Here is a 24067-nt window from a genome sequence, read left to right on the forward strand (position 1 = left end):
GAAGACATTGGAGGATTACAAATGGAAGACAATGATATCTGAATCCCGAATAAAAATATGTGAATGAGGCAAGGCAACTGCAATAAAAGCCTCATCTGGAAGCACCGAGGTCTAATGGAGTTCCAGTCAAGAGAAGCTCCTGAATGTCACGCATCGTTGGTCCATAAGATTGGTCAAAGAAAGCCAAGCCACAAAGACCAATTTTACTAAAGATCAGAACACACACACACACCATGCCCCTCTCTCTTTGAAGAACCCTACTGCAAGTTGTTGGATGTGACATTCAGCATCCTAGTCCTCAGGCTTCCATGAAAAAATGTGCAAGTATCCACAAGCACTTTCCCTCACTGGATTTTCCTCTGCCATTCCTCACTTGCACACAGAAGTTTGAAAAAGAAAGAAAGCCTCAACCAAGGAAGTTGAATAAAATTAAGCAAAGCTCAACGGATGTACGGAAAGACAGTTAGCAAAATGTGTTTTGATAGCAGGAATTTGTTTTCAGAGTCACAGAATTGGGTTGGGGTTTGGGAAGGAGGGGTTGGAAGCAAAGAATACAGATGGAACGGGAAAAAAGACCTTATACAGTTGTTGGTTTACCAACTTATACTTTCAAATAATAAATCTATCCAGATAATTAAAATACTGAGATGGGCCTGGTTGAACCGCTGGCCAGTTTGGCAAACGCAACTGGAAAATGATTTTGCTCAAGGGTGTCCTCCCATCCACCATGTGCAAAATGAATCAAGAGTAATTAAAACCTCGGCTCTAACCAGATCCAGAATGCACACAAGGCTCTCTTCCATATGACTGGGAATCCCCACCCTTCCGCCTCCTTTAGGCACGTTACAACAAAAATCCTGCATTGGATTACATTCACAACCCAGGGGAAGATGCAATTTCCTCTCTGTGCCTGCTCATTCTGGAGGAAACAAAACAGGGCCAAGAACAAGAGCCGGAAAACTGCAGCCCTAACAGAGGAGGCCAAATTCCTTTAAGTGTGACGCTAGACGAGAAGAGAGAGCTAAAGGAGGTGGCTGTCAGTTTCACAGAGATTTGCAAGCCAAGGGGAAGGGATCCACAGCTCAGCAGTAGAATACCATATGCACATGCTAAGGTCCAGGGTTCAATCCCCGGCATCTCCAGGTAGGGCTGGAAAACGTCTGAAACCCTGGGGAGTGGCTGCCAGTCTGTGCAGACCGGCTTTCTCCAACTTGGGGCCCTCCAGATGTTATGGGCTATAACTCCCAACATTCCTGACCATTGGCCATGCTGGTTTGGGCTGATGGGAGCTGAAGCCCAAAACATCTGGAGAGCACTGAGCTGGATGAACCACTGGTCCAGCTCGGTATAAGGCAGCTTCCTATCCCAGTAAAATGTGTCTCTGGACATCGACTAGAAGATGCTGAATTTGGTTGCAGAAGACCCAACAACTTAGACAGCCCCGTTGGCGAGTGTATGGTAGCAAACGCTGTGTCAGCACAATCCCAGCAAAGTCATGATTCGTTAGCAGTGAGGCACTTTGGCCGGGGGGTGGGGGAAGAGACCGAAGGTGGGGGTGGGGGGTGGGGAGGGCAGGTGCCCCCACCAACCAAGACTCAGCCCTGCCATCTGTTGCGTAGCAAGGCTCTTGCCAAGTTGCTAGATGTAGGAAACAGAATGCGTCAAGCAGAAACACCAGCTGACAGCCTGAGGAGTTAGGTAATACAGGGAGTGTAAAGACAAAAACGTATTTTTACCTTTGTTGCACACGCTGCAGAAACACTTTCCCCCTCCCCCTTTGCTAAAGGCCAAGAAGGATGCTGTTGCTTCTCCTTTTCCAGTGCTGGGGGCGGGGGTAGAGAGGGAGAGAGGAAAACACAGCTTTTCTCGATCCCAGGGACAGATGGGCATACAGCGCTGTCCATTTGGGTATTTGCATCTTGCAAGAACTTGGCAAGGCCAGCCTGTAGCCTCAACCTCCCCCACCCCACACACCCACCCCACACACCCTTCCTCAGAAGGTAGTTGCCACAGGGCCCAATGCAGGGCAGCAAGCAGGGGACACGGAGCCACCAGCAAATTAAAAACAGTCGCTCATGCCCTGAAGCGGTGGAGACAGCCCCGAGCAATTTTAATGACATCTCTAAATAATTTTGACAGTGAAATTACTTATCGGTGCTCACCTTTACACTGCCCTTGACACATCACTAACAAGATGACGCCTCATTCCGCCCTCCCTGTTTAATTTATTTGCATTCCTGCTTTACACACACCCCAAATCTATTCCACTCCAGTCTCTCCTATTTTAACAAGCTCACCTGAACCTTCATCGTTCAACCAGCCAAACATGCGGCCGGAACTGTTAAGTTCCCCCCTCTGCAAGCTGACTGAATCAGTGTCATGCAACAGGAGAAGCATGGGCCTGTATATGGATTCCCACCATATCCCTCTCCCAAGTACAACAGAAACAACTCAGAACTCCGTATTTGGGCAATACCTTTTGTTAGCACCAACCAAAATTCTACAAAACTGTGCAAGCTTTCAAGTCCTCCAGAACTCTTCATCGGGCCAGGTGGTACAAAAAGCATGGGATACCCAGCTGGATGAAGAGTTCTGGTGAACTCAGAAGCTTTCATGTTTTGATGGAGTTTATAATTGGTCCTAAAAGACGTTATAGCCCAACTGCGGATTTTGGGTAGTTTTTCCTCATGGACCAGCATGGCTGCCTTCGTTCTTTTTATGAAAATTAAGATGCACTCCTATGCTTGTTTAGACAGAAAGAAGTCCTACAACTCCTAGTATTCCCCAGCCAGAATGGCTGGCTGGGGAATTCTGGGAATTTTTTTCTGTCTAAACATGCATAGGATTGTGCCCCAATTCAAGTCCTCTACAGCCCCCATCTTCCAGGCTGTGATGGGGCAGGGATGGAAGGCAGCATTGCGACTGAGTGGATTCAGTTTAACCCCAGCTTAAACTAGGTTAATGCAAGACAGAGCCTGCTTCCTGCACATCGGTTCATTGCTTCCATTATCTTAGTAAATCATTACAAGAGATCCTTCAAGGTAAGCTAGGATTATTGTCCCCATATTACAGGTAGAGGGACTGAGAAATAATGGGCTCACCAAATGCTCCCTAGTGGGTTCACGGAAGAGGCGCGATTTTAACCAGGGCCTTCCCCATTTGTAGCTCAGCCTCCTCTTCCCCAGCTCCGATTATTTTTGCTAATAAAAGTACCAGGGGGACGGTGAGGCTGATGTTATAAGCAACACTCATCTTCCTTTCTTTTTTGTTTGTTTAAAAACAAAGCCACAACATTTCATTAACAATAAAGCATTTTTGTATATTCCAATATTCTTTCGATTCTTCCTACCCTGTCCTCTCAAGTCACATTCAACTAGGCATGTGTAAGAATTTCATTTCAGTTCGCAAATCATCCAAACCTGCCCCATTCACAACCCTGAACGCAAACAGGAGCACATTCGTTTGAAAAATTTTCGGGCGTCCCCAAACTTCCAAGCATGTTTGAAAAAATGCATATTTATTTCAAAAAAATATTTTTCAACAAATACGCATTTTCATGCTTTAATCAATGTAGGGGAAAATACACACTTTTGAAAAATGCACACAAAAATGCGCACTTTTCCCATTTAAATGAACCAAAATGCTAATAGAAAACGGGAGCAAGCCAAACTGAGCTTTGAAATTAATTACAGAGTATTTCAGGGAAGGCTGAGTGCCGAAGAATTGATGCTTTCGAACTGTGGTGCTGGAGAAGACTCTTACGAGTCCCCTGGACTGCAAGGAGGTCAAATCAGTCCATACTAAAGGAAATCAACCCTGAGTGCTCATTGGAAGGACAGATACTGAAGCTGAAGCTCCAATATTTTGGCCACCTAATGCGAAGAGAAAACTCTCTGGAAAAGACCCTGATGCTGGGAAAGACTGAAGGCAAAAGGAGAAGGGGACGGCAGAGGATGAGATGGCTAGATAGCATCACCAATGCAATGAATATGAACTTGAGCACACTCCGGAAGAGAGCGGAGGACAGGAAGGCCTGGCGTGCTATGGTCCATGGGGTCACGAAGAGTCGGACACGACTGAACGACTGAACAACAACGAACATCCCTGGCTCTCCCATCGCTACACTGAATCCTCGAGCATAAGTATTCAGGCATCATCTTTCTATAATTATCTGTGTTGTGATTATTAATGAGCAGCCATTCCACCATGCTGTAACAGAAGGCGATGAAAGGGAAAGTGGGGCCATTCTACCTGTCCAGCTGAAAGATGTTTTTTCCTCCTCCCTCCCCATCCCTTTTTCTTTGTGTGTCATATCTTTTTAGTTTGTCAGCTTGTGGGCGGGAACTGTCTTTACTGATTGCGTGGAAGCTGCTCTGGGAGCCTTTTTGGTAAAAGTACTTTAAAATCAAACAAACAAATAATACTAACAGCAGAAAACTAATACGAAAAATGGAAAACATCTATCCACAAGTTACAAGCAGATGGGAAGTAACTAAACTGGATGATGCAATTGCATCTGCTCCCAAAATCATAAACACACGTTTCCCAAAAATCAGGTGGCTGGGAGGGACCCGAGGACAGTATCTCCTATGCCACAGGCCCCTACAACCAACCCCACTTAAGCCAGACTATGAAGTATGCTTGCTGGCAGACAATAGCACTACAGTCCCAAGAGAGCACGAGGCTCTTTGCAGCCCTACTGGGCCCCTCACCTATCACTGATAGCCCACCACACAGCCTGTCGGAGCCACTCACGCAGCCTGTCCGTTAAACACTGGGATTCTGACTCTATAGGCAAACTCAGAAGGGTGCACTTTGGATGTTCCCCCAATAAATCAAACTCAGTGTACCAGAATGAATGCCGATTCAAAGCAGCATGGAACTGCAAATAAAGGAACCCTCACCGCACAGCAGTTAGGACCTGCGGGGACCTAAATGACAGCAAATGCAGCTGAGGCGAAGGAGTGCGCGTGTCTACTGGAATAAGTAAGGGAGCTCTCCAGACACAAAGACAGAGCCTTGAGAACCCCTTCCTCTGCACCCACAGAGACAGGCTTCCAAACCTTAGCCTGTTTGGAACACATGCCTGCCAAGTGGCGTGTATCACTCATTTTATTTATTTTGTATTGATTTAAAATGATTTTGAGGCCACCTTTAAGGGTGGAACCCTCTCAAGGCGGCGTACAAGATAAAAACAATGAAAAACAGTGCAAGGCAAATGCAGTAAGATTCAATAAACAAACATCTAATAAAAATTCTATACAAACAGGTATCATCAGTAAAACCTGCAGCCCATGGATTACGGAAAGTCCAGTGAAAACAGGTGGGTCTTCGGAGTCTCCCCGAAGACCTGCAAAGAACTGACTCAATCTCAGCAAGTCAGGCCAGTTCATGGATTTTCCAGGAATAGCATGGGGTGGGGGGTTCCCACAATTTGCACAAATCACAGCCAAATTTGCACAAGTTATGCAAATTACAGACAGCTTTGCATAACTGGCGCACATTTGACCACAACTTGCGCAAATCACTCAGACATTTACTCAAATTGCAGAACCTTCCCCCCACCCAAAACAGTCCACAGCTCAGCTTACAGATGCAAAATGAATCATACATGCCGCAGAACTCCATCAAGCCAAAAAAGAACCGCATTTCCCAGCGACAGACATCCCTATGCAGAGAGAAGAGCTTTTCCCAGCTGGAAGAGAGGGTGGGGCCTGGAGAAGAAGCTGGCCGGCTGGAAGTAAAGCCTTGATGCACCAGAGGTTCCCCATGTCTGTATTGCATACTTATAGGTAGCATATTATCAAGGAATTAAGCATTTGTAAAACACGTAGATTTTTCTAGCTTGTCTTTAGAAGACAGACTAGGAAAATGTACCCATTTTACAGTTAGAGTACACCAGTAAAATTTAATTTTCTAAGAATTTCTGTTATTTTCTCTTAACACAAATAAAAAAAGTAAATACTGAGATCCCAAGATAATAACAAGCCAAGCTTTTCCTAACATTTAGGGGTGCCCTCGTTGCAAGGAGGTTAGAAATGCCCCAATACATCTAACATTAGTTACAACAAAGGCTAAAGCTAATCATCTGCTACCTGACCCTTTTAATCGGCAATGCTAGGGAACCCTACCCCTGAGCTATAAGTGCCGCTGAGTTTCATGGGACTTACTCCTTACTAAATAATATATATACATATTTAAAATTACAGCTTTAGCTACAGCTAACTTTAACTGGGTTGGGGCTGTTGCGTTTAGACAAGGGGTTCTGTCAGAAGCAGGCAAGGCAAACTAAGATTATGGAGGTATACAAAAAATCCCAGGCAATTTACACTTGCTTTGAGGTTCTGAAGTGAGATGTGTCCCCCTTGAATGTTTTTTTTACACTAAAAGCACAATCCTAGGTATGTCTTCTCAGAATTAAGTCCCATTAAGTTCACTGGGGATTTACTCCCAAGTAAGTCAGTATAGAATTGTAGCCTAAGGCTGCAAAATCCTATATACACTTCCCTGGAAGTAATTCCCATTGAACTTAATGGGATCTACTTCTGAGTAGACATGCATAAGGTTGTGTTATAAGAATGCTCTCATAGTTGGGAGATTCTTTTGGAGTATAGAAATGAGGAAGCAGAAGGGCGCCCATCTTAAATTGATTGAACCGTTCAGAATATGCGGGAAACACAAAGCAATTAAAAATAAGTGTTGTTTGTGGAAAAACAACCGTTCCTGCAATTTATATTTATTTGGGATGGGGAGAAGGTAAAAGTACACTAAGCAAGGCATTTTGCCTTAAATGCACAACGGCAACACTGCATATAAATTAACTGGGGAGGGAGAGAAAGGACAGGAGATGAAATCACCACTGGATCACATTGACTTGTTTTAAAGCCTAGTTGTCACAGAGATGGTCATTCTGTGTCTGGTCTGGGCTATACTGCTTCGGGGCTCACGTGACTGAATGTTCCCCCCATAGGAAAAAATAATTCCTTCCACATTGAGAACTAGAACCTTCTTCCTGACATGCTAGCTTTCTATGTGCAGGGAATTTTCTTGTACAGGGGAGCACTGTATCATGCTGAGCTTCCGCCTGCAGTCTGAAGTGGTACAGTCCAGACACAGGTTGACCACCTCAGTGGGAAGGAGGCCCCAGATGGTGGAAAGACATACAGCTTTTCCATTTGGGAACTCAACCGCCAATTCTATCTGTGTTTACTTGAGAGTATGTTAAATGGGACTTACTCCCTAAGAAGCAAATAGGATTGCAGCCTACACACTTACTAGAAAGTCAGCCTCCCTGAATTCAAGGGGACTTGCTTTCAAGGGAACATGGACAGAATCAGGCTACAACCATAATCACACTCACTAGAGTAAACCTCCATGGACTCGGTGGGCTTACTTTCAAGAAAACACATATATTTACATAGATCTATCCTAGATCCATCATTGCGGCTGGTTCGCCAACTACGGCCTCTCCTGGACAGGGACAGCTTGGCCACAGTGGTACAGGCGCTAGTAACCTCAAGACTGGATTACTGCAGTTTATATGTAAAATTATTACATATAATTTTAATGTGGTACTTTAATCTGTTTATACTTTTACTGTTTTTTGGGAGGGGGATTCACCACTCTGAAATCTGTTCTAGATCTGGAATGGCATATAAATATTGTAAATAAGTAAATATATATATATATATATGTTACACACTAATAGCAAACTCAGCGTACAAATGCCAATACTTATGTAGTACCAAAACAGCACCATCCACACACAAGAGGGCAGTATCAGGAAGTTTTGGGGAAACCCCAAGGGTTGCATTAGTACAAAAAAATTTACTGGTGGGGGACCCCTAAAGGAGGACCCCCCCCAAGCCAGCTCAATGAGAACTACTAAGCATCCTCAGTAAATGCAGTATGTCAGGATTCCCCACCCTGATGCCATCCAGATGTTTCAGACTTCAACTTCCATCAGCCCCAGCCAGCATGGTTAATGGTCAGGGATGCTGGGACATACAGTCCAAAAATCTGGAGGGCACCAGAAGGCTGTAATGATCAAGTGGCTGTAGCAATTCCCCTATGAGGAAAAGTTACAACATCTGGAACTGTTTAGCTTAGAAAAAAGTTGAGTAAGGGGAGACACCATGGAGGTTCAAAATGATGCATGGTGTGGAGAAAGTGGCTAGGGGGACATTTTTCTCCCTCATCATACTAGAACCTAGTGGAGTAATCCTATAAAGCTGGGTGGGAGATTCAGGACAGATTAAAAAACAGAACTCCTTCACATTGTGCACAGTTAAACTATGGAATTCGCTACCACAAGATCTTGTGATGGCCACCAACTTGGATGGCTTTAAAAGGGGGTTAGGATGCAAACCTATGCATGTTTAGACAGATGAAAGTCCTACAACTCCCAGCATTCCCCAGCCAGTTATGCTGGGAGTTGTACAACTTTCTTCTGTCTAAACATGCATAGGATTGCACCCTTTGACACATTCATGGAGGGGAAGGCTATCAATGGCTACTAGTCCTGATGGCTCTATGCTACCTCCAGTATCAGATGCAGTATGCCTATATACACCAGTTGCTGGGGAACATGGGTGGGAGGGTGCTGTTAGATTTGTGTCCTGCTTATATGTTTCCTATGGGCAGTTGGTTGGACACTGTGTGAACAGAATGCTGGGTTAGATGGACCCTTGGCCTGATCCAGCATGGCTTTTTTGATGTAGCATGATGAGTGTGTGTTGAGGAGGTTAACAGAAAACCAGGGGATGGGTCTGAATGAACCAGCACCCTAAACATGAGGAACCCACACTTGTTATAGGCCCCACTTATCTGATGTATTTATTAAGGTATTTTTATCCTACCGTTCAGGGACTAAGCCCTCAGCCCCCTGCCCCCCAAGAATTACATTTAGGAACATTCCAGATAAATATAATACAATAAAATATATACTCGGGCTACGTGATCCATGCTTACCAAGGAGCAAGTCCCCTTGAACTCATGCACACTTACCAAGTTAAATAGGACTTATTCCCAGAGAAGGGTACAGAAGATACCTTTGGGGTGCAATCCTATGCAAGTTTAAACAGAAAAAATGGCTGGCTATGGCATGCTGGGAGTTATAAGTCTTTTTTTCTGGCTCAACCTGCATAAGATTGTGTCCTAAAGCTGCAATCCTAAGCGCACTTACCTGGGAGTAAGCCCCATTAAAAACAATGGGCCGTACTTCTGAGTAGACATGCTTAAGATTGCATTGACCTTACTCACACGTATTAGGAAACGAGCCCCACTGACCGCAGTAGGAGTTACTTCCGAGCGGATATAATGGCATGGGAGCAAGCCCCACGGCCGGGACGCTAAAGACACTCGCCGCGGAGCAAAATCCGCTCAGTTCCACTGGGCCTTATTTGTGGAACAGACGCGCGGTGCAAGTTTGAGCGGGCGAGCGAGCGGGCGGGCGGGCGCGCGCCTTCCGGGCAACGGAGAACGCCGCATTCCCGGGGGCGCGCGCGCGCCGCCCCGCGCCCCTTCCCTCCACGCCGGCGAAGTGACGCGCGACCCGCTTCCCCGTGGCAAAACATGCCTCGTTCGACGGCTTGGGGCGGCCCCTTCTCCGCCACGGCCGGGCCGCGGGAGGCGCTGGAGGGACTCACCGAGTGCGCCGAGCTCCGCGCGGCTCCGCGCGCGGCGGCCTCCGCCAGGGAAGCGGGTGGCCGCCTCGCCTCCGCCCGGCCCCAGCGCCCCCTCTCCGCCTGCCGCCCTCCGCTCCCGCGCCGCGCCGCGCCCTTCCGCCCGCTCAGCTGCGCCGCTTGATGGATGCGGCGGCCGCAGGGCAGAGACGGGCTCCGCCGGAGCAGGAGGGCGCCGCGCCTCCGCTCGCCCGGCGGGGAAGCCGCCAAAGGGCCGTCCGCTCCCCGCGGCCCGCCGGGCGCCGCTCTCCGCCTGCTGTCGCCGGTTTCGGATTCGCGGGGCTCCCACCGCCCCTCCCAATCTGCCTTTTAAAGAACTCGCCTGCACTCCAGTTTCCGTCCCTAGAAGCTGACGCTGCAAAGCAGTTTTTAAGAGTCTTAACGGCACAACCCCTGGGATGTCTGCACAGCAAATGCGCAAGACCTATACCTCCCATTCGGTTCAATGCGGGTTGCTCTCAGGTCACTGCACATAAGATGGCCGCCTCGGGGTAAAATCCAATGCAAGTCCTACTTAGAGTAGACCCACTGACATGAATGGGATTTAGGTGAAGCGTGACTAATTGAAGGCCCACTCATTTCAATGAGTTTACTGAAAGTAGGTTTTATGTTGGATTTTACCCTAAGGCTGCATTCTTATTATAAGAATGCATTCAAGTTAAATATGCTTTGAATTTACTCTTTGTGTAAAGATGTGCAGAAACACTTAGGGCAATATGCAAACCGTTGCCTGACCCACCATTTGTGCACGGGGGACTTCGTGCTTCAGATAGCATTTCCAGTTCCTGTCCTCTCTCATCATACTAGAACCCAATGGGGTCATCCAATGAAGCTGAATGATGGGAGATTCAGGACAGGTCAAAGAAAGCATAGCACAATTAAACTATGGAATTCGCTACCACAAGATGGAGTGATGGCCACCAATTTGGATCAGGCCCACAGCCAGGCATGGGAGTCTGCCCCCACCAAAAAATTTCCCACCCCTAAATTTTTTTTACAAATAATTAAAACAGTCTACAATTTTGTCTTTAAAAGGCCTGCAAACCAGATGAACTGCCCCCTACCTTTTTAGCCCCCCCCCCCCGAAACTTTAGGCTGGCTATGGGCCTGATTTGAATGCCTTTAAAAGGGGTTAGACAAATTCACAGAGGAGAAGGCTATCAATGGCTACTAGTCCTGATGTCTCTGTGCTACCTCCAGTATCACAGGCAGCAAGCCTATGTACACCAGTTGCTGGGGAAAACGAGTGGGAGGGTGCTGTTGCATGCGGGTCCTGCTTGTGGGTTTCCCGTGGGCAGCTGGTTGGCCACTGCGTGAACAGAATGCTGGACTAAATGGACCCTTGGTCTGATCCAGCGGGGCTCTTCTGATGTTCTTATGAGGACTAACTCAAGTACCACCCCCCAAAAAAGGAACAAGCATGTTTTTGGCCTGATTTTGGCTCTGGAAAACTCAAAACTTTGCTCACTGTTTCGTGACATTTGGGATGGTCCTAATAAAGTTATTTCCCAAGTAGATTTTGGGTTTTTTTTTTAAAAAAATGCATGGACTAACACGGTTTATCTGTTTTTGCTTTTACTTACCTGGCAGTAACAGCAAAAAAAAAACCTGTGTGTTTCCCCTCCAGTGAGGCTTATTGCCCCAGGAAAGTGTATGTAGGATTGCAGCCTCTGTCCCCTTAAACAAAGTGGAACTGCCTTCGGAGCAAATGTGCTTAGAATCATAGCATAGTAGGGTTGGAAGGGGCCTATAAGACCATAGGGTCCAACCCCCTGCTCAATGCAGGAATCTAAGTCAGAGCATCCCTGACAGGTGGCTGTCCAGCCTCATCTTGAATGCCTCCAGTGTGGGAGAGCCCACCACCTCCCTAGGTCATTGGTTCCTTTGTCGTATTGCTCTAACAGTCAGGAAGCTTTTCCTGATGTTCAGCCGGAATCTGGCTTCCTGTAACTTGAGCCCATTATTTCACATCCTGCACTCTGGGATGATCAAGAGATCCTGGACTTTCTCTCCATGACAGCCTTTCAAGTACTTGAAGAGCACTATCGTATCTCCCCTCAGTCTTCTCAAGGCTAAACATGTTCTTTCAGTCTCTCCTCATAGGGCTTTGTTTCCAGGATGGGGCTGAACATCTTAAGGGTGGGGCAGATCCCCTTAATCCTAATGCACGGCTGCTAAATGCTGGAGTGTAAGACCGCGTGTTCATCCACATAGCAAAATGCTGCTGAATTGTCTGGGCTGCAGCCTGTTCTAGTACAGGCAGATCCATTGTGGGTTTAAACATTCCATCCAGGGTCAGCTCCAAATTTCGGGGAGGGGTTTTGGGGCAAGATGGGGGGAGCTCCTTCCTGTGTAGCCCCACCTCTTTCTCACCACTGCTGCTACTGCCCCTCTGCTTGCCCTGTCCCGCTGGGCTAAATCCAAACCTCTGCACAGAGGGCAAAGCGCATGGAGGCTCCTGCCACTGTTCATGTGAACAGGTTCTGGCAGCCAGGGCCAAGCCAGAACAAGGGGTACCTCCCCGTTTCATGTATACAAGCTGATTGGACTGGCAGTTCAATCTTATTTTGACACTGATGATGGGGTAGCAGTCTCCCAAGGATAGCAGGCTAGCTAGAAATCTGTTTACAGGGGAATAGGAAGAGGTGTCGGAAGTTCACCATTGTCTCCAAATGAAGCTCAAAAGATTACAAGAGCAGGTCAAGCAGCAGGAGCAGCAACCTGTGCGGGCCCAGAACAGGTAAACAACACCCTTTGTCTAGACTATACCACTTCAGGCTGCAGGTGGGGGCTCTGTGGCTGAATTCTCCTCCATAAAAAATACAACAAAAATCCCCACATATAGAAAACTAGACTAGGGAAACTTTTCCTTGACATGCTAGGTTTCTATATAAAGGATTTTTTCCCCATGAATCAGCATTCTATCATGTGAATCTGAAGTGGTACAGTCAAGACACAGGTTTACTGCTTTGGTGAGAACTAGGCCCAAGATTCCACTGAGACCCTGCTTCACACATGCATGTTTCCCACATGATAAGCATCAAGTGACAACACATCTGTGTGAACCAGGCATCACTGATAGATTTGTATTTGTACACTGCCTTGAGTGTGTATGTCATAGAAATGTGGGATATAAATTTTTTAAATAACACAATAATATATATTAAAATACCTTTCATCTCACTCCGGACATGATGCTTTTCAATAGTATCTGTTCACACATTCATCACACAGTGATCAAGTATCCAGAAATCAAGTGATGAAATAGTGAATTCATGGCTGAGGAGAGGAGATTTGAACCCAAGACTCCTCGCATTTAAGTCCTATGCACTGGCACAGCCACTTACAAATGTAGTCAGGACTCTCAACAAACGTGTAAACAAGATGAGCCTGTAACACGCAAACACCCTGTGGTGCAGTGCCATTCACTGGGAAACAGGACAGAGACATCACTTCTTCCACCAGAGTAACCTCTAATTCCAAGAGATGCTTCACAGTCCCCTCACAAGGAGAAATGGTTCTTGGATTTTCCTAATGAGTTTTCACAGAAAAATTCAGCTGAGAAGCAGCAGGAAGGAGATTTTCAGTAGGGGACCAGTTTCCTGCAGAGCTGATCTCCACAACTCGTCTAGAGCCAGATGCAATTTCCTCTTCAAATCAATTCCTCCCCACTTGCTCTTTCTGGTAGGCTGACGTGGTCTCGAACCATCACTGAGGTTGATTAAAGCCCCTGACACTACAAATTTGATTTGACACGAGAGAATGGGGGAGGAAGGGAAAGTGGTAGAGGAGGGGGGATTGGATAAATTTAATTTAATCTTTGCAAGAACCAAGAGCATCAGGTTGGAGACGACTTGCAGTGTTCACCTCTTGGCCAACAGGGTGAGCAGGCAAGGGAAGTTCGTCCCCCAAAAGCAAATCCCTTCCATGCTTTATTTAGAAAAATAAAAGGTTGATGCGTTTGGCTATCAAAAAGCATGCAAACTGATGGGTGTTTGCTGCAATTCTCAAGCTGAGGTTACTGTGGGGGTAATTCCACTCACTTCAGTGAGGCTACTTCAGAGTGCACCATCTGAGAACGTGTGGGCCACAATGCTAAGGCGCGGTTACCAGAGAGTAAGTCCAAGTGAACTCAGTGTTTCTTCCTTCTGTGTAAAACATGCATTCGATTGGACTGCCTTTTTTAAACATAAAAAAGGAAGGAAATGAGAATCAAAGACTGGAATAGGCCAAGAGAAAGAGTGTTGTGAAAAGGAGCAGTTGCGGTCACATAAAGGGTGCCAGCATATGTTTTAGCCATGGCATGAGAATGCTACCGGAAGATTTTAAAGATGGGGTTGCATTTTCAGAATACACTGCAAGGGATGGCTAATAAGTAAAAAAAGAGTGGTGCTGGGGCTGAAGCCCATGTGGGAGCTCTGCCCTGTGCCCTGCTATTTAATTTTAAGTGTGTGGGCACAGTGGTGCAGGGAGAAGTACTCTATACATGCACTGAGGGCCATGGGAGGGAACAAGTGACTCTCCAGAAGTTTGTTTATTTGATTAATTTAATGGATTTGTATACCACTTAGCATATTTTAACAGTATCTCTTAAGCGGTTGTTGTTGGACTGCAACTCCCGTCAGCCCTAGCCGGCATAACCAGTAGAGAGGGACGATGGAGGCTGCAGTCCAACAACATCTGGAGGGTGACATCAGTGGAGGCTGGCGGCTCCAATTTCTGAGGGGCTGTGCATCCATTCTGGCTTTCAGTCAGAAGCAGCCGAGAATGCTAAAGGAGCTATTCAAGGTGCTGAACCCTAACCCCAAATAGATTCAGCACCATGGATAGCTCCTTTAGCATTCTGGCTGCCTCTGACTGAAACCCAGAATGGATGCACAGCCCCACCAAAATCAGAGCCACCAGCCTCTGCTGGGTGACATGTACCTTGGCCCTGGCCTGGGTCATGATATTTCTATGTATCTGTTTCTTTAAAGGGGTGTGGCGAAAGGTAGGAAGGGCTGTTGATAAATTGATAGTTGATAAGCTAAAGGAAGAAAAGTGGGGTTAGAAGGCCTGGAGGCCCAACAGCGCCTGTCAGAGTCCTCCAGTTAAACCAGGGGTGTTGAACCTCTTTCAGCCCAAGAGCCAAATTCAATTTTGGAGAAGTTCTCAGGGGCTACATTCAAATGGTGGATGGTACCAAAGACAAAGGGGATGGGCCAAAGGCAATAGTCCTCCCCCCCCCTCAATATACTAGCATATTGTAGCTTGAAGCGCCTATTGCCAGGATCTAAGCTTTAGGAGAGGCATTTCAACCTTTTAGAATGAGGAAGAAACTGCAGAAAAGCAGGGAAACTACCAAATGGTTGCAGAAAGGGGGTGGGGCCAGGAGAAGGAGATGTGGCCATTTGGGGAACCCTGGAGGGCTGTATTTTGTCCTCAGGCTGGACAGATTTGGCCCCTGGACTTGAGGTTCTGCACTCCTGAGTTAAAGCATCTTGCTGCAAGGCAGGGCTAATCTGTTGACCAGGGAAGACTTCCTAATCGCTGCCACTTCTTCCTCCTGCCCAATGAAAGAATGTTCTTAAACTGAATTTTCTTCTGCAGGGCTACTTTTGAGTAGCGGTCAAGGTGCACTGGGGCATGGCTCCCTTTGCTTGGAGATTATATCATGCTATTAGAAGGCTGGTCATTGTTCCCCAGCCTTGCTAAGATTACTGAGCATGCCGTTCCAAGAAGGGAACCGAACATTTTTGACACAACATTTTAAAAGCAGGTGTTGGGGCGGGGAGGGAGGGGGGAGAATGGATTATATTTGGTGGATAGGCTCCAGGAAGAATACTTTAAAAGTTAAATATTTCCTGGCTTTTGAAAAGTCTAGTGTAAAACCATCAAGATAACCTCCCTAAGAAGTTAAACAGTAAAAGATAATGACCTAGATCCAAACACACACACGCTTACTCTGCCACAGGAGGGGAGCCACTCCTTTTACTCCAGGGAAAAGCTCATGTATTGAATTGCAACAGCACATAGTTAAATTATGTTCTTATAAGAACGTCCCCCTGCTTGCATAGACCTTCCTGGTATACTCTGGAGGCCCTGCCTGCACGCCCAAACCACTGGATCATGTCCAAGCCTATAAATATGCATCCCGCCTGAATTTGTTCCAGGTGACCACATAAGGAAGCATTAGGAAAGCTGGTTTTCTTTTAGAAAAGTTGGTTTTCTTTTAGGCTTAAACACAGGGATATTTAGGAAGCTGGATTAGTAAAATGGGGGGCGGGGGAGGAAGTACATTTATATAAATGTATTTGAGAGGCTGATCAGGACAAAGATGTAATCTAGAGACAATTGCACATGCTTAGGTGCTGCTGATTTTAAATGGGGGTGGGTGGGAAGAGGAGACAGATAGTTCAACTGCAAACACTGAATGTGAATTTATTCTATGCCCTGTTTCTCCTCTCTTTGCTGTGAACAGCATACTTACATCCCCTTAGTAAAGACAAGAGCTTGGCTAAGAGCATAACTACTTTTGCAAAAGCATGCACATATTCTCTCTCTCTCTCTCTCTCTCTCACGCACACACACACACACACACACACACACAGCAGCTTCTCTGGATTTCTGACGCCATACAGCAGCCACTAGACAGATTAGTACTCAGTTTGTACACAGGTGTGTGAGCAAGTCCCTGCTCCAAAATGTGCAGCCATTCACCCCACGAAGACCCATTTCAGGAAAAAAAACATCGTCCCAATGTTAAACCCAAATTGGATCATTCTGGAACCCAACACAGCCCCTGTGAAACTCATGTCATAAAAGGGCCAATAATACATAGTCACACTGATTCTGCAAACAAGAGGTTGAACACTCTTCCTCTCCCAACAATCCTTCCATTCCAGCAGGTATTTATATGTCAACAGCATATACATGTAGAAGATTTTATTTAGCTCATAATGCATAGTTGCAAAATATGTTGATATTGAAACAAATGTCATGTTTTTTAGCCTTGTAGAACTGCAGTCTTGAGAAAACCTGAATCTGCCACGTTTCTAAATTATTTTCATTTTTTAATTACTAAGGCCCAAACCATGAAAACAGTATATCAGTTTTAATATCCAGGATGAAAAGCAGCAGCCCTAACATGCAAAATTTAGTTACAAGCCAAGCCAAACTTCTTGGTCTTCAAACCTGTAATATGATTGCTTTAAAACAAACAGTGAAACCACTTGATATACTATCCACATTTCCAGATACTCAACATTACAGGGTGTACTTCTCTTTAGACTGTTTTTGACTAACCATTTAAAATAATTATCTACACCAGAAGCACCTTTATAGTTCTCTCCTTAGAGGGTTGGGGCGGCAGCAACAGCAGGGGGGCAGGGTTAGTGGAATGGAAGCCCAACAATGCAGCAAAAGAATACAGGCAATGCTTTGGAAGTTTCTAACTTCATTTTAATTAGAGACTGCACAGAGCTTTAGATTGCCTATTTGATCTTGTGAATTTCAGCGCCACGTTCTTAATTCTTGTCTTCAGGGCATAAACATACATAGGGTTGCTGTTGGGGCGTCAGCCCGATCCCTGCATCTCAATGCCAGATTTTCCAACCTCCTCTAGTCCACACACATCATGGGGTTAGCCCAGGTGGCAAAGTTAACACAGGAAAGCTGTTGCCTGAACCTTTATGCAATGTGGTTCCCATTGTATGGAGAGGGGAGATAATCGCTTTGTACACTTCCTGTGCAGCTCTGAAGCATCCAGCAGAAGTGGCAGGGTGCTCATGTGAGAACACGCCCTTAGATGACAATGGCTCAAGCAACCAGAGGATTGCCCATGTCACCCTGCTGCAGCAAAAACAACAGTCTCGTAGCACTTTACAGACCAGCCTTCCCCAACCTGGTGCCCCCCAGATGTTTGGGACTACAACTCCCACCAGCCCCAGCCAGCATGGCCAATTGTCAGGGGTGGGAATTGAAGGCCAAACATCTGGAGGGCACTAACTAATTCATTGTGGTATATACTTTTGTGGATTTGCAGCAGACCAGTTAAGGGTTTCCTACTCCCAATTGTTTAACAGCAACAACAAAATGGTTTTTCCCACCTAAATTAAGCTGCTGAAATGAAGAAAGCTTGGGGTGGCCAAAGGTGGACTTTTGTGTGAAAGGACTGTGAACTCTGTTCAGTTCTGGTACTGGGAACATATTCCTCAGCTCAGACTACGCTCAGGCACCCTGTTCTTTAATTCTATGTGTATGTCCAGTGGCGTTGCTAGGCTTGGGCCTATGGGGCCCTGGCCCTGAATCTATTTCCCATGGCCCCCGATCTATTTCCCATGGCCCCCGATCTATTTCCCAGAGAACTAAGTCTCCATTGGGGCTGATGAAAGGGTTTTCTCAGCTTAGTTGCTATGCAGGAATAGGGAGGTCGGAGGAATCCGATTGTGGGGTGGAGCTCGACGAACTTTCACTGGCTCAGCCCCCTGGACTTCGGTTCATCTTCCACTAGCTGGCCCAATTCGGCCTGCAGGGAGTTGGGCCAGCTAGCAGATTTTCAGTGTTTTTTAATTTGCACAAGTTACACCTGCAATTTACACAAATTATGCAAATTTTGGCTGTAATTTCCACAAATTGCAGCTGTAATTTGCCCAAATCTCTATTTGTGCAAATTATGGCTGACACAAAACAAAAAATATGTAAAAGGTCCCCAGACTTCAGGGAAATCCTGCAGCTCAGCTAGCAAATGCAAGCCAGGTTTAGGCACGATGCGGAACTCTAGGGAGCCCAAAAAGGGCTGGATTGCCCACCGACAGACATCCCTATCGGTAGGGACCAATCTTCAAGAGGGACTGTAGCTGGGGAGTGTAGGGTTTACCCCACCCTTCCCACATGCTGCAGTGCCCCCATCCCGCTCTGCATAGCAACTAAGCTTAAAAAATATATTTCCATTTGAGCTAATGGGAGATTTTTCTTCAGCTTAGCTGCCATACTGCAGGGAGAGGAGGATTTCCAGGATGATCAGAATTGGGGAGGGAAGGGTCACCCCCTCTTCCCTGTGCACTGTGACCCCCCCAAATCCCCCCCATTTGGCAAGTAAGCTTAGAAATAACTTTCCACTGATAATCAATGCATTGATTTTGAAAGATCAGGACCCAAATATTTTAGGAGCCTAGCAATATCCCTGTGTATGTCTTTTGCTCCTGGCTCTGACTGATGGATCTTGGGGTTGCAGTGGAAAGCAAAGCAGATCCTACCTGCCTGAAGTCTTCCTGCCCCTGGACTACAGTGTTTCCCTCTTGGCCAGCAGGCAACATCTCTCCCACAGATACACTCCTGTAGTCTCTGTGATGACACAGGAACCTCCTTCTCCCAGAATGGGAAGCCTCCACCAGCATGTGGAGTGAAGTCTGCCAAGTTATTGAGCCTGTGGGTTCTGGAGTCTCTCCAGCTGAGCTAATGAGACTGGCTAATAATGGCATAATTGTTCAGTCCCCCCAGCACTTTGACCGGGATGGGTGGAATCTGGATCTCTGAGGCTAAAGAAGCTGGACATCCTTAGCCCATCTGTATAACAGCATGGGTGGACAGTCTTCAGGCTTGTGCAGGACCAGTGTCAAGGGTAGGCATGAATGGGCACCTGCCGAGGGCCCACACTCCAGCAGAGGCCCACTGACAAGAGCCTCTCTTCACCACTGCAAACTGCTTATTCACCTGCCTCTCACTCTGGCCCAGACTACGGTGGTGGTGAGAAGGAGAAGCACTGCCCCTTGGCCACTGGCTCTCTGCCTGTCAAGCAAGCAAGTGGTAGCAATGATGAGAAAGAAGATGAGGGGCAAGAGCAGCTGGCGACAATAATGGTGAGAAGGTAGGTTTTCTGAGGGAGGGGGCCCGTGGGATGTCTTGCCCAAGGGCTCTCAAAAACCTGGAGCTGGCACTGGGCTTGCAGATCTATTTTGCTCTTTCACTAGAAACCTGACTTCCACCAAATGGAACCTTCTGCAAAAGACATCCAATTAGAATTAAGGATCCCATGACTTTGTTTTGAGCACCAGAACTGAGTGGAGCTCACAGTCCTTCCACACACAAATCCACTCCTAGTTACCCCAAACTTGCTTCATTTCAGTCGTATGAAATCCCTTCTTCTACCACCAACCAAAATATATGTGATGGAACGTTTTGGCCAGGAACACGCCACCAAACTTCCCCCCCCCCGCTGTGAATGCTTCAAAATTAATCAGTTCCCTTTCAGATGTCAGTAACCGCAGTATTCAGTTGCACTTCATGGACCCACAAATTTCATTCATAATTCAGCTCTCCCATCTGCACACTTTCAAATGTCTTGACGTGCTTCTCCTTCAGTAAGACATACTTATTCAGCAGTCCCGGGAATGACATAACCTTTTCTCAGGAAAATTGCATTGTTCTCAATAAGAATCAAAAAGTTCTCAGACAAGTGGTTCAGTAGCCACAAACTGTAACCCAAATCCTATAATCCACACACATCACATTCTTGTACAATATGGGACTACCGATGCCCTCTCTGGGTTCTCTCTTCACAATCACCAATGCAAATCAACTCTTCACCCTTAACTGCATGATTTGAAGGAGGGGACACGAAGGGAACCATCTTTTCACCCTCCCAGTTTAGAGGAAAACAGTATGTTGAAAGATACTAATTCAGCTGCATTATGCAATACTGTTAAGCACATTTACATGAAAGCATTGCATATAGATGCTTCTTTCATTGATGGAAGAATCATCTATATGCAAAACAAGGTGCATCTGAGACTAGGGTTGTGCATTTAATTGAACCCCAGTGAACGTGTTGGAAACATGAATCATTCCCACTTTCAATAAATTGTAAATGTTGAAATACTAATAATAATGCTGATGATACTGATAATTTAAAAAGAGGTGGGCTTCTCATCTTCTTCAAGATAGGATTCCTTCAGTCTTTGGGCAACTCAGTTCCATAATTTGTGCATCACATTATCATATTTTAAACCTCCAGACCTTTCATGCTGACAATTTTATGTTACTGAGCAATATAACAGGAGGAGAAGCAAATGGAGGCTGAGATGGAGGGCTTGCTTGCAAGCTATAATGTCTCTTCCACCAAACCATCCCTGACTGTTCCATTTCAGCCTTCCTACTGGGGGTTGCAACCCTGGCCCCTTTTCTTTCTTTCTGGCACTGAGCACTTCAGATGCGTTCAGTGTCAGTGCAAGAACCCTACAGGATATAGCCCTCAATAGGATCACGGTTCCTTGCCCCCTTCAAATTTAACAAAAACACAGAGGGAGGGGGAACAGAAGGAGCAATAAAGTAGGGGGCTTTATGAAAACAGAATAAGTGTTGTGTTTCATTTGGGTTTTTAGCAATCATCTTACCACTGGAGACGAAATTCGACACCCAGGGCAATCACAGATTGGAGGATGTACCTGTAAGATTCCTTTGGACATAAGAGTCTTCAAACTTTTCCCTGGATGCAAAAAGGAAAAAAAAAATGGAAAAAGGGAAAGAAAAGGACAAGTCTTTAGCTTGGCTTTGAAAAGAGAAGGGAGAGAGGCTTTGCACAAAACAAATCACACCCTTCCCCCATTCTTACCCAGCCCTACGTGGCCCTGGCTTAATTGAACTTTCTCCCTTCTGAAAACGATGGAAAAGGAGAAGCAGCCGCAGCCCTCCTTAGTGCCCACCTAACCTTGTTAAAAAGGCCGAAAAGGTGGATAATGGGGAAGCCTGAAAAGAAGAAGCGCTGGAGGTGTGGCCCCCCAGAACTCCCCCCAAGCTCCCAGCACCATCGAAGGTGCCACATTTGCAGTGCACGGCCACCCCCAGAAAACAACCAAGCAAGCGGCTGCAAAAGCTAAGAAAGGCAAACACAAGGCTGAAGGCCAGGGAAGGCAGGCAGCTCAGCCGGGTTGCTGGCAAACTTTCTCTCCGCCTCGAACACCAGCTCTCCCCAGAGGAATGAGAGGAGTTTTCCCGGAGGCAGCCCGGGGGGGCCGGCCGAGAGACACGGAGGCGGTAGGCGCATCATTCGAGCGGCGGCAGCAGCCGCCTTCCTCAATCCCGCCCCCCTCCCGCCCCCCTCCTCCGGCGATCAATGAACGAGGCGAGGTGTCAGCCACCTCCTCATGGCTCCTCGGACCCCGGGCATGGCACACGCAGCCCTCGGCTAATGACATGTCACGGCTGCCGCTCTCGGGTTTCCCCCTCTCCCTCCCGCGTCTCTCGGGTTGCTTCTCTCCATCCCCAGCTGCCTCCCCACGCCCGAGAGGGGAGCCCCCCCGCGCCCCCCCCCGACAAAACGCACCGCCCGCTGCTCCACTTTCCCGGAGGCGCGGCTGGGGCGAAGGCAGCACGAGTCGCCTAGGGCTGGGGCAGGAGTGGGTGGTTACTGCAGAAATAAATGGAGGGAGAGGTGTCAGGAGAGGGATTGCAGCCTTGCCACCCACCTGCCTCGGCACGTCGGCCGAGCCGGACTGAGCAGGCCGCCGGGTTTTCATTTCGGTTTCTATTTGCATCAGCTTCCGAAGCGACTCCCCCCACCCACACGCCCGAAGGCTGACAGGGGCTGCCAGATCCGAGGCAGGCAAACGCAGAAAACCCGCGGCTTCCTCCTTTCTTAACCTCATAGCGAGAGGGGGCAGTCACCCAAGCGGTCACCGACGCCAGTCGCAGACACACACGCACGCACGCACGCACGCAGTAGTGCAAGAACCCGCGGAAGACAAGGCACAAAATGGGGGGGGGGGGAGAGACACGACCGCAGCTTCACAATATGCCTCTGGCACCGGCGGTGCGAAGCAGCGCCGCTCACCGCGACGTCGCTGACAAGTCAATCCTCTCTGCGTGTCTACTCAGAAGTAAGCCCCACTGAGTCCAATGGGATGTACTCCCAATTACGCTCTGTGTGATGCTAGGTGCGGCGTGAAGCTTTTACACAACGTCCTCGGGAACCGACACGAAACATCTATGCCCGTCATGAACCATTTGAGAGAGGGCAAAACCACAACACAGGACACAGGACAAAACGTGCCCGCACCAGCCACGGGATCAGGTCCCCTACGACACCCGCAGAGGAGAACCGTTCCAGTTTAGAGGAGCTATCCGGCGAGAGTCGCGCGTTCTCTCTCTCTCTCTCTCGTTCGCTCTCGCTCTCTCTCACATACACACAAGAGGAGCTAGACATAAACAACTGTGCAGACACAACTCCGAAAAGCGCCCAGCCCCAAACCACAACTGCCGAAGAGCGCAAAAGGAGACGCGCCGCCGCCTGACACTGACACACACACACACACCTCCCAAAAAGACAGAGGACTTCAGAGCTTTGGGTCTCCCGTTCTGAAGCAGATCCTTTACTGTCTGCTGCCCTGAACCAATCCCCCCTAAACGCTACACACACACACACACACACACAAGTTCCGGGCGCCAGTGCCTGCCGGCTTGTTTACTCCTGACCTTGGGAAGTTGCAACCTCTGGTCAATTTCGCGGCGCGTTCCAGACGGTCCTTCGCTACGCGCCAGGCGGCTCCGGTTTGAAGTGGAGAAAAGAAGAGCCTCCAGTCCCGTCCCCCCCCCGCCCAACAAGTGGAAGTCGCCCCCGCCCCCGCTGCTGCTCTTAAAATCCTCACTCCTTTTTCTTTTGCTCGCATCAGGCGGGAGACGCACCTCCGATGTCTGTCTCTCCCCGTCTGTCTGCAACTTTCTAACCACGCGTGAAACTTCAACACAGCCTCCCTTCCCACCCCCAAGCCGGGCGCTTCTTTTGGCTTGTGCACTATGCCATTGGTTCGTTCGTCCATTCATTCATTCATTCATTCATTCTCTCTCTCTCTCTCATACACACACACATATCCCCTAAGGGGATGTCAGCCGAATTCCCCCCCCCCAGAGGGGGGGGGCGCTCAATAAAAGAGGGGAAGAAACGAGACTCGTGAAAAGCGCACGCATACCCACACCACTCCAGAGTTGCCCCTACGTCTCTGATTCCATAGAAATTCGGCAGGCAGTTTTTGCCACCGTTGGGTATCAAGGGATTCGGCGGGGGAAGGGGGTAAATAGATCACGCGATCCCTCTGACGGCGCGAAAACACTACAGGTTTTCTAGTTTCACGGGACTCTTTTTTCCCACCGGCACGAGTTGATACGGTCACTCCACTCCGCCCAGGACTTTGAATCCCCCCGGGGAATGTGCTAAGTGGCAAGAGTGCCTCTGAACACGACCAGAGCGCCTTCCCAGCAAAAGTCAGTAAAAAACTATCCCCCCCCCCCCTCCGCCACGCTCACATTGGAGGAAAGGACGGCGGGTCAGCCTTGAGCCCCAGCCACCTGTAATTTTACCTATTACGCACTATTTTAACAAAGAGAGTTCCCTGAGCAAGGTCCCTGTGAGC

At 47.7% G+C, this 24067-nt stretch overlaps 1 protein-coding gene across 9 annotated transcripts in view; it reads right to left on the reverse strand.

Moving 5' to 3' along the window:
- The window catches only part of SAMD11 (sterile alpha motif domain containing 11), a 226148-nt gene that overhangs the window by 194312 nt on the left and 7769 nt on the right, over positions 1-24067 (reverse strand). For 3 of the 9 annotated variants that reach the window (XM_084821693.1, XM_084821691.1, XM_084821690.1), the window contains exon 2: positions 21056-21147. In XM_084821693.1, the coding sequence (XP_084677819.1) occupies positions 21056-21147 (92 nt within the window). Of the gene's footprint in view, positions 1-9647; positions 9971-21055; positions 21148-21984; positions 22142-22972; positions 23033-24067 lie in introns of those variants that run through there. The other 6 variants (XM_084821696.1, XM_084821692.1, XM_084821694.1 and 3 more) reach the window with 5 other exon arrangements.

Source organism: Heloderma suspectum, chromosome 15, assembly GCF_057233095.1.
Source record: "Heloderma suspectum isolate Gila_16-S chromosome 15, 16-S_ref, whole genome shotgun sequence".
Lineage (NCBI taxonomy): Eukaryota > Metazoa > Chordata > Lepidosauria > Squamata > Helodermatidae > Heloderma > Heloderma suspectum.